Source organism: Mus caroli, unplaced genomic scaffold (assembly GCF_978045245.1).
Source record: "Mus caroli unplaced genomic scaffold, Mus_caroli_1 scaffold_3, whole genome shotgun sequence".
NCBI lineage: Eukaryota > Metazoa > Chordata > Mammalia > Rodentia > Muridae > Mus > Mus caroli.
This window is the reverse complement of record NW_028227258.1, coordinates 55,631,359-55,647,579: the sequence shown is the minus strand read 5'-3', so window position 1 is coordinate 55,647,579 and position 16,221 is coordinate 55,631,359. Positions and strand designations below refer to the sequence as shown.

At 39.3% G+C, this 16,221-nt stretch overlaps 1 protein-coding gene across 3 annotated transcripts in view; it reads left to right on the top strand.

Moving 5' to 3' along the window:
- St7l (suppression of tumorigenicity 7 like) overlaps window positions 1-16,221 on the top strand; it is an 84,161-nt gene that overhangs the window by 27,010 nt on the left and 40,930 nt on the right. For all 3 annotated transcript variants that reach the window (XM_029474885.2, XM_021157378.3, XM_085835594.1), the window contains exons 10-11: window positions 1,651-1,723; window positions 2,973-3,075. In XM_029474885.2, the coding sequence (XP_029330745.1) occupies window positions 1,651-1,723; window positions 2,973-3,075 (176 nt within the window). The remainder of the gene's footprint in view (window positions 1-1,650; window positions 1,724-2,972; window positions 3,076-16,221) is intronic.

Genomic DNA, 16,221 nt, shown 5'->3' with positions numbered 1-16,221 from the left:
AAAAGAACTTACATAATAATCTTTATAAGAATTATTCAGAATAATGGTTTTAAAATTATTTTCAGTTAAAAAGTTATTTATATAATTTCATTGCATCCATATAATAACCATGTGATGTGGTAGGACAAGTATTTTAACTCTTCATAGGTACTAAATTGGGAAACTGGAGTTTAAGAAGGTTAAATATTGGGAAATATTTCCCAGTAAATGAGTGGCAGACCCAAACCTTAATTCAGCTGTTCCATTTCTTTGTTTGCTAGTTACTTTGTAAGAATAATTCCCTATATATTAGCTATTTGTATTATTATAACAATAACAGTTAGCTACAAGTGGATTTGGGTCAGCGCTGAAAACAGACTTTCTCCTCACTCCTTCATAAACACCAGTTTATGAAACGCCTTCCTCTTAGATCTGCCTGCCTCTGCCTTTTCCTCCTCTCAAGTCCTGGGATTAAAGATATATTCCACCATGCCCAGCTAGAATATTTTTAATGTGCATATATTTCTTAAGGTTTAGGTCATTATAAGTTTATTAAAGATAATTTTTAGTTTAATAAACCTGGTTCAGCTCCTCTTGAATTTTTCGGTCATGATTTATTTTGATTCTAGTCCCTCTTTTTAATCTACAGTTGATGAAAGTCCATGCTGCAATTTCCTAGCTCTTATAATGTTTCTGTTCACGTCTTTTATTACAGTAGAGCATGGAATGTCGCTCATTGCTCCTGGCAGAGGTTCCTGCCATTAGTATAGGGTCCCCATGACTTGGGAAGGTTGAAGTGTGATATATTTGATAGGTGAAGTTTATTTCTTTTAAACATCTGGAATTTTTAGGCATATCTTCACAATGGTTAGGCTCATGGGGAAATTCATGAGAAATTCCTTCCATATGTAACTTACTGTATGTGTGGCCTAGTATGATATTTGTGTTATGCAGGCTTAGGGACTGAGCATAAAAAGTCAGAAGGGGACCTGTTTAGAATAAAGTAAACCCACTAAACTGACTAGAGTCTACCTTGTGTGGTGCTGCTGTGATTTCCTGTTCATGTATCTTACTGTGCCTCACTGTACAGACCTGAGGCTGTTGGGATCTCCACACACTGTAAGTCTGAGCTGAGACCATCATGAGAGTGCTTCACTCTCCTCCAGGACCACTATCTTAGGTGTCTTCTGAAAAAGGATTTATTTTGCTCATGATCTCAGGTTAATTTTATATTCTATGAAATGTGGTCACATAAAAAAAAATGTAGAAAAGACAAAAACTTCGGGAAAAACTTAAAGTCAATCCAGATATAATAGCAGTTAAATATATTAATTTTTTCTAATATTAGGTTTTACATACTTTTAATTATACTGTAGATTTTCTCTGACTTGTCTTATTATAAACAGAATATTATAGATGTTCGTTGAAGGTTACCTGTTGTAGTTATACAGAGGACTTATATCAACATAGATTAACCTCTCTTGTACCATTTTCCATTTCAAAAAGAGATCAATAGAGTTGTTACTAGCACCCAAAGATATGCCACTAGTAAATAGTAGATTCTAGAATCAAACTCAGGCTTTCCAACAGTGTGTCCAGGTGCCCGTGCTAGAGTATTAGAGCTGATGAGTTTGTCCTGTGACTCATAACTAACCATAGTAATTGTTACAGATATAAGCCTTCCAAAGTCAGCGGCCATCTGCTACACGGCAGCACTACTGAAAACAAGAACCGTCTCAGATAAGTAAGTATTCAGGAAGCCATGTTATTTCCAAATCATTTGGAAAGACTGCTGAACACTTAAAAAGGTTTTTTTCCTCTTTTTCCTTTCTGTTTCCTTCCAAATAAGGATCTTCTGTGACTTTGAGGCTTTTCATTGTGTGTAGATTGGTGACAGAACTTTTTAGAGTTAAGTAAACTGGGACTCAAATTCAAGCTCTACCATTCACTAGATATAGCTAGGCAAATTGTTACTTTGAGAGTAATATTAGGAGGCTAAAGAGATGGCTCAGAGGTTAAGAGCACTGGTTGCTCTTCCAGAGGACCTCGGTTCACTTCCCAGCAACCGCATGGCATGGCTCACAACCATCTGTAATTCCAGTTCTTGTGGATTTAACAGACAAACACACATGCAGACAAAACACCAATGCACATGAAAAAAAGCTTATAAGATAAGAGAATAATATTGTAGAGTAGTTGTATGAGGAATATATGTATTAAATGAGTATAGCAAATTCAATGAAGGAGCACACAGAGAACTGAGCATGGAGCTTATATCTGTAATGCCAGCATTTGAGAGGAGGAGTAGGAGTTTATGTCTAGCCTTGGCTAAATAGCAAGCTGAAGAACATCCTAGGGTATAAATGTCTCAAAAAACACAGTTAATATGTTCACAGTGATGCTGGTAACAATAAGGTGCATAGTAGGCAAATTGGTTTCATCTTGCCCTTATATCACCATTGAAATTACTCTGTCTTACCGTTCTGGCTGTCCTTAGCCAATTCTATTTATTTGGCAGTTGAAATATTCAGAATCTGTCCAGGTCCCGTTTTGAGGTACTCTCAGTAAACAAACAAGCAAACAAGCAACTAATAAGAGCCAAATGATACTCATTTCTTTCACTTTAGATTTGTATTTTGAAATAAATTAGAATAAAGTATTCAGAGTTTCATTTCTTATTACCTAAAATTTAATAAAATCTGTATTGTGCTTGCTGAGATTTTCTGATCCCTCAGTGACATTTCTTATTATAGCCACCCTTCCCAGAGTGGGTTCAGTGGAATCTCCAAAGGCTCACTGTACTTGAGGCTGTGATTTTCATTTCTTCTTTTGCTCTGTGTCCGAGTTGAACCAGAGACTTTACTTTCACATTCATGGTTATCTGGTCTTGCCTTGGGGAGATAAATTGTAATCTGAATCCATGTATATAGATAGTTCCCACTAGACTGTACATGTGGTTCGTTCATTTCTCCATTCTGTGGTTTTCTTTTCAGATTCTCTCCAGAAACAGCCTTCAGAAAAGGGTTAAGCACAGCAGAAATTAATGCTGTGGAAGCAATTCATAGAGCTGTGGAATTTAATCCTCATGTTCCAAAAGTAAGAATTTTTATAACAAAAATACTACTTTTATTTAAATTTAACAAATTTATGACAGTAGACCAAAATGTATTGTTTGCCCTATATCAGGGTTAGAATTATTTTAGCCTGTTCTAGTCAGCATTCATCTTAAAAGGATATTAAGAAGGCATTTAGAAATAATTAGGGGCAGGGATGTAGTTCTGTTGGTAGCATGCTTATGTTGTGTACACAGTCCTGACTTCAGTCTCTAGTGCCATAGAAGCCAGGCCACGGTGGTCCATGCCTGTAACCCTAGCATGTGGAGGTGGAGGCAAAGGATCAGTCATTCAAGTTCATCTCCCTCTACTTACTTAATATACAGCGAGTTTGAGCCAGCCTGGAACACTTCAGTCCCTGTTTTAAAATAAGAAAATTAAAAGCAACCTGGTTAGAAGCAATTAGTTCCCCATGGGCTTTGTAATTGCTGGCAGAATAAAATCTGAATTGTGTTTACTTAACTCCCTCTCCCTCCTTTTGGTGATGAGTGCAGTATTTTGCATGTGCTGGCCAAGAACTTATCACTGAGCTGCGTTCCAGCTCAACTTAATTGGTCTTTATTATAGTTATAGGGAAGAAACAATTAAATGAGTAGATGGCTATAGAAAGTCATTTATATTTCAGATCACAGAATCAATTTTCCTGTATTGTAAAAGGCTTTTCTGGATGCGTGGCTGAGTTTTGAACTAGGACTGAGTAGACAAAAACTGTATTCTATGAGATTAACCAATAATAGATTACAGCAGATAACTGAAGTTGATGTCAATTATGCTCAGAGTAATCAACCTGCTCTATTTGTCTTTATAATGTACAACTTACATTTATACAAATGATTGACTAATCTATGTAATATTATCCAAATACTGAAACACCCACACCCAAGATTAAAATTTGGGTTTTACAAACAATTTTTCATTTTAAAAATGACAGACTATTTAGGAATAGAGTCCTTTACTGTTGTATGAAATGATAACCGTGACTCAGAATGTGTTAATGGAAGTTGTAAACTGGTAGACAGTAAAGATATTAACCCAAGAGCCTACAAGGTGGCCAACCAGTAAAATCACCTCCTGCTAAGCCTAATGAACTGACTCCCGCAAGATGTCCTCTGACCTCAGCGTATATAATGTGTGCCATGCAATTGTACACACAGAGAGACAATAAATCATATAACAAAGGCTCTTCCGTGAGTTGTTTACCTTTTAGAATAAGTGAAGATGTGAAATAAGTTAATGAATTAGACATGGCAGAATGTGCCTGCAATCCTAGCACTTCAGAGGCTGAGTCAGGAGAATTAAGAATTTGAGAGCTACATATTGAGACCCATCTGAAGGAAGGACAGAAGGAAGGAAAGAGAGAGGGAGAGAGAGAATGAAAATCTAACATCCAGGGCCAAGTAGTAGATACTGGGAAACTGCAGCCTATGCCAGGCCTCAGATGCCCATCTGACTGTCCTTTCCTAGGTACAGCTCCTTCCTACCCAGGGTAACATCCCTCAACGTCAGCGGTACTTACTTCCTCCTTTCTGTACACAATTGTTGGTACAGAATTGTAAATGAATTAAGATCAGTCTTCCGTCTGCTCTGGTTCTTTCACCATCCTTCGCACCCCTGCTCCCTCCCCATTGCTTGGTTTGTTGGGTGTTTTAACCAGAGTCCACTTAGTGCTGCCATTATGTGCCTGAGGGTAGAGCCATCTGCTAGAACATGGGTGGCCTCTTAGGGCTAAATCTTTAAGGGAAACGCATTCTCTTCTGCTCTCCCAGCAGCCAGCAGGCGCCTGTAGCTCCTCAGCTAGAGCCAGCCCTTCATGACCACCTCCCCACTCCATGCTGGGATTTCGTCTGTGTGCCACAATTGCTGGCTTCATATATGTAACTGCCCTGTTGTCTGGAATACACTGCTTTGCTGTAGTTATCCATCACCTCTGGCTCTTACTGTCTTTCTACCTCCTCTTTTGTGATGATCCCTAAGCCTTGAGAGGAGGAGGTGTGATATACGTCCCCAAATGGGACACTGATATCACTGGGCATTCTGCATAGACTCTCTATTTTTTATTCTGTGAAATAATTATATAAAATGATAATTATTTCTACCTCAAATGATTAGTAAACTGTTCTTATAAAGCCGTCTGATTTTGATGTTCTCTTTTTAAGAAGCTATGAACTATGAATTTCCATCCTTTAGTTTAATAACTAAAATTATACATTAATTTATAATTATAAATATAATATTTTTGGTGACAAGACTTATTATAGCCTAAGCTCGCCTCAAACTTATGTAGCTGAGGATGATTTTGAACTCCTAACATTCCTGCCTGTACATCTCAAGTGCTGTGATTATGGTCTATACCACCATGTCTACCTTAATGTGTTTTTTTTTCTGTTACATCATGTTTTCCTTTATGATTTATGATTAATTCCTTTTGTCTATATGCCAGATACTTTGAAAAGTTGTAAAATTTGGTTGAAACTTTGGGTAATACTATATTTTTCCAGAAAAGATCTATTACACTCTTAGATGACTATAAGAAATACTAGCAAGCCAAGATTAATTACTTTAAAGATTGAGAGATGATTACTTTTGGACCACCCAGATGACTTAAAACTACTGGTTCATCCTTATTCCTGGGGTTCAGCCACTCAGGGTCCCACCTACTCCTTAGTTGTAGATGCACTTGAACTATAGACATGCACTATTCCCCCTTCCCCTCGTCAACAGAATGCTGAATGGCTTGCTACCCATATCATCCAGTTGGAGAATCCTCCATGTAGAAGAAAATTCAGCTGTGGCCTACTTGTCTGGCTATCTCTGTCTTTGGACTGTGGTCTGGTAATTCTTCATGGTTTGTTAATCCTTGTGCATTTAGTTTTACTATTTTCATCCTCATTTTCCTGGAATGGTTAATCAGAATCATCCAGCCTCTCTCTCATTACTGGAAATTCAAGTCTATAAATATTTTTTAAAACCTCCCACCCTCTTGCTTCAGAGGAGTTAAGAGAATGAATCCCATAAACAAACTGCTGGAGTTTTAACTCCAGCTCCACTGTTTCCTAGCTGTATGGATTTAGATGAATTCCTTCACTTTGTTGTACTCAAATTTCCTCATGCTTACATATGTGTGTGTATGCGTGTGCATGTGTGTATTTGTGCTGGTATGTGTGCGTGTGTGTGTGTTGAAACCAGGCCTAATGCAGTGCATGTTGCCATGAATTCACTAACTGAGGCTAGCCTCAACTCCTGATCCTCCTGCCTGTTTCCCAACTGCTGGGATAACAGACATGCACCACAATACCTGGCAAGGTTCCTCTGACCCGAAATGAAGATTATATCTCCTACTTCATAGAGTTGTGATCAAGCTTAATAGTTTATAGTTAAAGGTGCTTGAAAGAGGGCCGGGTGTGGTAGCGCACGCCTTTAATCCCAGCACAGGCAGAGGCAGGCGGATTTCTGAGTTCAAGGCCAGCCTGATCTACAAAGTGAGTTCCAGGACAGCCAGAGCTACACAGAGAAACCCTGTCTCAAAAAAAAAAAAAAAAAAAAACAACCCAAAAACCAAAAAGCAAACCCAAAACGGTGCTTGAAAGAGAGTCTAGCACATAAGAATCATTACATACATGATTTGTCAATTCTGTTAATCTCCATGGTACACTGTAATTTTTTTTTTAAGAAAAAAAACTTTATTGATTCATCATAAATTTCACATCATGCACTCCAATTTTCTCATCTTCCCATCTCTTCTTAGTTAATAAGTGATTTGTTAATACTGTTAATCTCCATGGTACACTGTAATTTTTTTTAAGAAAAAAAACTTTATTGATTCTTCATAAATTTTACATTATGCACTCCAATATTCTCATCTTCCCATCTCTTCGTAGCTCTGCTCTGCCTTTGCAACCTGCCCCCACCAAAAGAGAAAAAATGTTGTCATGGAAACTATAGTGTGTCAGTATGTCATACAGTATACCCTTTCATCCTCACTTCTTTACTTGAAAATACTCACTTCAGTGAGTCATTGGTTTGGTTCAAGGCCTCTGGCTTCTGTTACATTATCAATACTAGATCCTCACCAGGACTTCTCTGTGCTATCCTGTTATTGCCCTGTGTCCTGGAGATCCTGCAGCTCTGGTTCTGTAGGACCAACCCTTTTACACATTCCAGCACTTTATAGATAGGATAGATGTTGGGTAAGCCAAGCTATAGTCTGGGCCTGTATGGTAGCTGAGCTGGTCAGCCAGCTGTACCCATACCCCTAGGGCAAGCTCTCTAGCACTGCCCCCGGCCAGCTCACCCAATATCATAACTGGCAAGGGCCAGAACCAGCTTTCCTACTCTCATGTCCTCAGTCTGGCTCATCTACACCCATGCCAGCAGGGTCAGCTCTACTGTGCTGCCCAGTCGAGGTGCAGGGCCCACTCTGCCAAGTGCTACAGCTAGTGAGGGGCAAGGCTAGCTCTCCCACTCTCATGACCTGAGGTCAGCTCTCTTGTCTTGTACACTGTAATCTTACCTTTGTATAAGAAGATAAGCAGTAGTTACTGCTCAGAGCTATTTAAAAACACCATTAAGATATCTAAGGGTGGGTTGGGGAGCAGGGCGGGGGGAGAGTATAGGGGACTTTCGGGATAGCATTTGAAATGTAAATGAAGAAAATATCTAATTTTAAAAAATGAAATGAACAAAAAAAAGATGTCTAAAATATTTAATTTTTAATTTTCCCTCAAAATAACAGAAAATAGGCTATCTGCTCCTAATGGTTGGGACTTTTTTGTTTCTAAAACCGTTTCATGCAAAATATATTCACAGTAGTAGCAATTAGTAATGCGTATTTGTTTTTAAAACTGTTAATACATAGGTATTAGTAATGTAGGCATTGCCATAATTAGACATTTAAATTGTTTAATACAGAATAACATCAAGATTGAATCTGCTTTTGAAAATATGTAGTGTTCATAGGATGCACATTTTTTATTCCTGAGAGAAGCGAGGAAGATTTAGATCAGATTCATATGGTGTGAATTGACTGGAATACTAAATATTGCCACAATCACAATTTGACCTGTGTCAGTCTATGCATTTGATGTAATTGGTTTTTTTAAGCATTTATTTATTTATTATATACAGTGTTCTGCCTGCATATATGCCTGCCTGCCAGAAGAGGATGCCAGATCCCATTAGAGATGGTTGTGAGCCACCATGTAGGTTGGTGGGAATTGAACTCAGGACCTCTGTCAGTGCTCTTAACTGTGGAGCCATCTTTCCAGCCCTGCTATAATTCTTTTTAAGATCTCACTAAAAGGTTTTTGTTTGTTTGTTTTAACAGAAATTTACAACCATCCTAAAACTGATACAGAAATGCAAAAGATCTAGAATAGCCCCCTTCCCCCCCCCAAAAAAAAACCCAAAAACAAACAACAAAAACCACCTCTGAGAGAAATATGAACCAGATTGGAGAATTTACCCTAACCAGGTTCAGTACATTTTAAAGCTTTAATAATTAAGATTTATTGACTTAAATACAGAAATGTAGATCAGTGGGAGATAATATCCTAAAACTAACAAATTGTTCCATTAAAATATGGGCAAAAGATTTGAAGTTACGTCACCAAAGCCTTGTGAGTAGCAGATAAACAGCGAAGCTCCTTAGCATTCCACACACAAACCACAGTGTGGTACTTCATCCCACTAGGGTGGTTCCTCATGAGAACTGGGAAGTGTAAAGACAACATGCATTGCTTCTAAGGGTGTAAAATGGCACTTCTTTTGGGAAACAGTTGTGTAATTAAATGTAGATTTACTGTGGGACCCAACAATTCTATTCCTAAGTATCTAGTTGAGAACAGTGAAAGCTTGTCCAAAGTTTTTATGTGCAGTTATTCACAATAGTCAACAACTTGCAAAAATTAAGAGTGAGGAAGTTGTGGTGAAGCTGTAACAGAATGCTGATGACAGCAGCAGTGGACAGTGAAAGCCTGAGGCCAAAGACCTGACCTCTGTGAAATGCTAAAATAAATGAATAAGCTGACCTTGTAGACACATTCAGATCAATGGACCCACAGGCTGAGGATGAGGTGGGAATAGGCTTATATTAGCAGGAGGGGACATTCTGTGATTAAAGGTGCAGATTTATATATAAAGTTACTAAAAACTTTGAGTTGTATACTTGAACAGGTGATTTTCTAAAAGTTTTAGGTTTGACTATAAAGTAATGAGTTGATGGTGGCATCTTCATGCACGTGTGTAATGATTCTCTGCTCTCTTCTCTAGTTTGTTCTTCCTGCTTTCCCATTATTATTCTATTGCCTTCTCTATTTCCTACCTCCCTTAAGAATTCTTCCTACCTTATGATCCCTTCTATTAACTTAATGATTTAAAAACACACACATATAAATACGTGCATGTTGCGGCCTGCCCGCAGTCCACAACATGAACGGTTCAACTGAGAATGGCAGTTCGAACTGAAAAGAGAGGAATCTAGACGGGGCGGAAGAAAGAATGGAGCCAAGACAACAAACATTCTGATCAAGGCTCAATTTTACTATTTCCAGACACTCAGTTATAAAGGAAGGGGGAGGGAACCCAACTTCCCTCCAAGTAACTCAGGGTCCAGTAGCAGGGCGAACACGTGTGTGCCTCCAGGCAGCAAAGGCAGGTTCCAGCAGTAGGCGTGGCAGGACGAATGAGCAGGTAGCTCCACCCTTGAGCAAGCAGGTTCCAGGCTGGGGGAAGGGAGGCCACATCTCCTCCCATTAGATAACAAAACAAACAAAAATAAAAAAGGGGCTGGCCTGAGGCAGAAAAATTATTTATGTTCAATAGTTCTGCCTGAGTTCTTAGGGCTAAAGAAAAAAACCTGTTTCTGTGTGATTCCCTAACTTTTCTAATGGTAAACTGTATTTGGCTAAGACTGTCTTTATTATCCTAGTAAACCACTAACAACAGAATAGGCTCTGACTTTATAATGCTAATTAGTGCTGAATAGGTAGCTACCTGTTTGCATTTTAAGTATGGCGTTGGAACCCTGGCTGAGTTTAACTAAACAAATTTAGAATAACACTGAGCTGATAATCCTCCGCAATTTTGGGTGACAGGCAGGGGAAACAGGGAGAAGGGGGTAAGACCAGCTCTTTAGTACAAGGCCAGTTGGCTTTTTTATTTGGGTGGGAGGCAGTGAAGGGCTTGCCCTTACTACAGTAAGGTCTCCAACCTCTCTCCCCCCTATTAATTAAGTTTAAATAGGCAATGCTTAACAGAGGTGATCAAATGATTTTTTTTTCATCCATAGATGAGTGGGCCTTTAACCTTGACTTGGGTGGACATTGACCTGATTCCTCCCGTGAGTGTTATAACAACTCACATCTGTGGCTCTTGGTATCTTTTGGGGAGGGGAGGCAGAGCCTTAAGTATTTTTGGTTTTTAGCTGGAGTCAGATACCAACTTCCTTCAAATCAGGTGTGTCGCACAGGGAACTCAGAAACGGTCAAGCTGGACCTTTCCTCCCCAGTAATCTCCTGCGCCAAGCGGTACCCATACTGTATTCATATGATTATGAATCAGTACGCGCAGTTCTGAGCGATGCGCGGTCTCTATATGAGACTTGTCAACCTCAGATTTAGCAAAGCCTAGACAAGAATTATGTCAGTATTAACACCATGGATTGTGGTTAAAATAGGAGCTGGAGGTCTTTCCTCTTCATCCCTGTTATTCCCTAGCCTGAGGAACTAAGGACACCTTGCAGTAACAGCAAGGGTGAAAAGTCAGAGGCCAGCTAAGGGACTAAGCCCATCTCTATCAAAATAAGAACTAATCTCTGTAAATATATGAAATTTCTACTTCCCTAGCTCTCCTGGTAAATCTAAATCCTATCTCAGACTGAAAGCCACGTGTTGGGATGTCCTTGGAAGGGAGATTAGCAGTACCACCTGTTTGCTCTTAGGGGCGGAGAACCGGAGAATGTAGATTGACCTGCTTGAGAAAAGGAAGAAATCTAAACAATGAGAGAGTAGCAATGTAAATTTTCTGTTTGGAGAAGTCAAGGTACTTTATTTAGATGCAAATTGTAAAACTAAAGCTAATCTCCGGCCTCCTGTAGGGGAATTGGCTCAGAGGAATACGGCGTTTCTGGGAGGTTCCACTCCCAGCTGAATTCTAAGCACCAGAGGAATTTTAGTCTTTAGAATGATACTTACGAGAAGAGACAGAATCTGTGTTTACCTGACGAATTAATCTCTCTGGTAGCCACCGTGCTTCATCTTCATCTCGTGAAAAAACACAAACCGAGCCTCTTCCCCAGATTAGAACTGGATCTGGACCCTTCCATTTATTAGTCAGGGCGTCCTTCCATTTTACCAATGCATAAGAATTAGAAGTAACTGGGTGCCAGTGGCGTTCCGCTGCAGACTGACCTTTAATGTCAGTCTGCAAAAAGTTTAGGGAAAATAAGGTGAAGGCAAGATGAGCCTTTGGTGACCTTGGGGGAAATGCTCTGAATTAACTTTGCTAGGTAATTTAGAATATAGGAATCTCTAATAATTGAACTGAATATTAGACCAGTCTAAGATTGAGTTAGAATGGCTGGTCACACTGAAGAAGAGTGAAAAATCATTATGACTCTATTAAATGACTAATTTTACTAAGTCTGAATATACAGTCTCTGATGTACTATTGCCATAAAGTTAAAAGGCTAGAAGCTAGTCTAAACTGGAAAAATGACAAGCAAGGATTTAAGGTAAACTTCCCTTGAGAAGCATTAGTTAATAAAATACTTTCCACTTAGGAAACAATATATACTGAAAGATTAAAACTTTTGGCTTCTTGTAAAGAAGCAGAAACAATAAACATTTTTCTTACATAATGTAAAGCTATATTAGCCATACGTAGAGGCAAAATTTTCTAGTGATTACCAGTTTACTAGAAGCAAAAATCTTTGAATTTAAGCATTATTTTAAACATCTGAATAGATCTGTAACACTGTTAAAAAGAAATTTTCTTGAACACAGGGAAAAACTTTTTTAGGCATTGTTTGCAAAACAAAAGAAAGGGCCACAAGCCGCTCTGGGGCTGCCCAGAGCCCTGTATTGACTCAAAGGTAAAATACTTTTTAATCTGAGCATTAATCTTAAATTTGCAATCAAACTGCAAGCTGCAGTCAATGGAACAATGGCAGTTTTAACCATAATTTTAAAGTTTTTGTGCAAGGTTAGGATAATATCTACAACTTTGGGAAAGCAAAACCTATGTTTAAAACAATTTATCACTGTTAAAATCAATATTAGAAGCATTACTATCATATTACGAAGTTTGGATATCAATTAATACCTATGAATACCTATTAAAGCAAGCTTTAACGCTTTAATAAAGAGGCATTGCTTTATATCTTATCTTAAATTTTACTATTTAGGATAGGAACCACATTAATCATTATCTAAACTAGAAATATCTTAAGAGACTCAGCCTCTGAAGCTTAATCTCAAACTCTAAATCGCTTAGCTGTGTGTCCCTATGAGTAGCACCTCCCGAAGTGGTGACTATAGGTGAAGCGGGAGATTCGCAAGAGGACCAATTCTCATTAAGGTAATGGGCAATTCCTCTATCTGAGTGATTTTTGTTAAAATTCAGTCCATCATCAGAGTTTCCACATTTATCAATTTTTGAGTTAAGAAGATCTTTTTCTGAGGAGGCCTTCTCTGATAGGCACTCCTCCTGAGATACCGCAAGCTCCGCCTGAGGGCGATTTAGCCCTGGAAAAGTTGCATCTTTTATAGCATCATTTACAAACGCCCAGAGACCTAGGGTAAAATTATCTGTCTGAGCGATATTCAGGGCCTCACCAACTTTCTCCCAGGTTCCACAATCTATCGTTTCTTCTTCCTTGAAACATGGACAACAGCTATCTATCTTATCTAAAAAATTTCTTACTAATTGTACTTCAAGCCTTACTCCTCTGGCCTGAAGCAACTCCTGAAAACTAAAAACAACCGCCTGATCCATGACTTTAAACCCTTCCTTCTTCCACCTAAGCAGCTTTCTAAAAAGCTGCGGCACACCGCCTGTCTCCGTATCTAGTTCCGATTAACGAACTGTTGACCCCAAGCAGAAACAGTGTTGGGTCAGCACTGATTCAAGCTTGATTCGTATCCTACCGCATCCTCAGCAACACTTTACAAAACTGAAATTTTAGGCTAGCACTAGCATGTGTACCTGTCCGTTGCTCCGATGCTCCTCCGATACAAAGATCCTTTCCTTTCTTGTGGAGCTCCACACAGCAGTCGTTTCTCTTAGCATCCCTCTGCCATTCTTCAGGTCCCAGTTCTGGCGCCAACTGTTGCGGCCTGCCCGCAGTCCAAAACACGAACGGTTCAACTGAGAATGGCAGTTCGAACTGAAAAGAGAGGAATCTAGACGGGGCGGAAGAAAGAATGGAGCCAAGACAACAAACATTCTGATCAAGGCTCAATTTTACTATTTCCAGACACTCAGTTATAAAGGAAGGGGGAGGGAACCCAACTTCCCTCCAAGTAACTCAGGGTCCAGTAGCAGGGCGAACACGTGTGTGCCTCCAGGCAGCAAAGGCAGGTTCCAGCAGTAGGCGTGGCAGGACGAATGAGCAGGTAGCTCCACCCTTGAGCAAGCAGGTTCCAGGCTGGGGGAAGGGAGGCCACATCTCCTCCCATTAGATAACAAAACAAACAAAAATAAAAAAGGGGCTGGCCTGAGGCAGAAAAATTATTTATGTTCAATAGTTCTGCCTGAGTTCTTAGGGCTAAAGAAAAAAACCTGTTTCTGTGTGATTCCCTAACTTTTCTAATGGTAAACTGTATTTGGCTAAGACTGTCTTTATTATCCTAGTAAACCACTAACAACAGAATAGGCTCTGACTTTATAATGCTAATTAGTGCTGAATAGGTAGCTACCTGTTTGCATTTTAAGTATGGCGTTGGAACCCTGGCTGAGTTTAACTAAACAAATTTAGAATAACACTGAGCTGATAATCCTCCGCAATTTTGGGTGACAGGCAGGGGAAACAGGGAGAAGGGGGTAAGACCAGCTCTTTAGTACAAGGCCAGTTGGCTTTTTTATTTGGGTGGGAGGCAGTGAAGGGCTTGCCCTTACTACAGTAAGGTCTCCAACCTCTCTCCCCCCTATTAATTAAGTTTAAATAGGCAATGCTTAACAGAGGTGATCAAATGATTTTTTTTTCATCCATAGATGAGTGGGCCTTTAACCTTGACTTGGGTGGACATTGACCTGATTCCTCCCGTGAGTGTTATAACAACTCACATCTGTGGCTCTTGGTATCTTTTGGGGAGGGGAGGCAGAGCCTTAAGTATTTTTGGTTTTTAGCTGGAGTCAGATACCAACTTCCTTCAAATCAGGTGTGTCGCACAGGGAACTCAGAAACGGTCAAGCTGGACCTTTCCTCCGCAGTAATCTCCTGCGCCAAGCGGTACCCATACTGTATTCATATGATTATGAATCAGTACGCGCAGTTCTGAGCGATGCGCGGTCTCTATATGAGACTTGTCAACCTCAGATTTAGCAAAGCCTAGACAAGAATTATGTCAGTATTAACACCATGGATTGTGGTTAAAATAGGAGCTGGAGGTCTTTCCTCTTCATCCCTGTTATTCCCTAGCCTGAGGAACTAAGGACACCTTGCAGTAACAGCAAGGGTGAAAAGTCAGAGGCCAGCTAAGGGACTAAGCCCATCTCTATCAAAATAAGAACTAATCTCTGTAAATATATGAAATTTCTACTTCCCTAGCTCTCCTGGTAAATCTAAATCCTATCTCAGACTGAAAGCCACGTGTTGGGATGTCCTTGGAAGGGAGATTAGCAGTACCACCTGTTTGCTCTTAGGGGCGGAGAACCGGAGAATGTAGATTGACCTGCTTGAGAAAAGGAAGAAATCTAAACAATGAGAGAGTAGCAATGTAAATTTTCTGTTTGGAGAAGTCAAGGTACTTTATTTAGATGCAAATTGTAAAACTAAAGCTAATCTCCGGCCTCCTGTAGGGGAATTGGCTCAGAGGAATACGGCGTTTCTGGGAGGTTCCACTCCCAGCTGAATTCTAAGCACCAGAGGAATTTTAGTCTTTAGAATGATACTTACGAGAAGAGACAGAATCTGTGTTTACCTGACGAATTAATCTCTCTGGTAGCCACCGTGCTTCATCTTCATCTCGTGAAAAAACACAAACCGAGCCTCTTCCCCAGATTAGAACTGGATCTGGACCCTTCCATTTATTAGTCAGGGCGTCCTTCCATTTTACCAATGCATAAGAATTAGAAGTAACTGGGTGCCAGTGGCGTTCCGCTGCAGACTGACCTTTAATGTCAGTCTGCAAAAAGTTTAGGGAAAATAAGGTGAAGGCAAGATGAGCCTTTGGTGACCTTGGGGGAAATGCTCTGAATTAACTTTGCTAGGTAATTTAGAATATAGGAATCTCTAATAATTGAACTGAATATTAGACCAGTCTAAGATTGAGTTAGAATGGCTGGTCACACTGAAGAAGAGTGAAAAATCATTATGACTCTATTAAATGACTAATTTTACTAAGTCTGAATATACAGTCTCTGATGTACTATTGCCATAAAGTTAAAAGGCTAGAAGCTAGTCTAAACTGGAAAAATGACAAGCAAGGATTTAAGGTAAACTTCCCTTGAGAAGCATTAGTTAATAAAATACTTTCCACTTAGGAAACAATATATACTGAAAGATTAAAACTTTTGGCTTCTTGTAAAGAAGCAGAAACAATAAACATTTTTCTTACATAATGTAAAGCTATATTAGCCATACGTAGAGGCAAAATTTTCTAGTGATTACCAGTTTACTAGAAGCAAAAATCTTTGAATTTAAGCATTATTTTAAACATCTGAATAGATCTGTAACACTGTTAAAAAGAAATTTTCTTGAACACAGGGAAAAACTTTTTTAGGCATTGTTTGCAAAACAAAAGAAAGGGCCACAAGCCGCTCTGGGGCTGCCCAGAGCCCTGTATTGACTCAAAGGTAAAATACTTTTTAATCTGAGCATTAATCTTAAATTTGCAATCAAACTGCAAGCTGCAGTCAATGGAACAATGGCAGTTTTAACCATAATTTTAAAGTTTTTGTGCAAGGTTAGGAT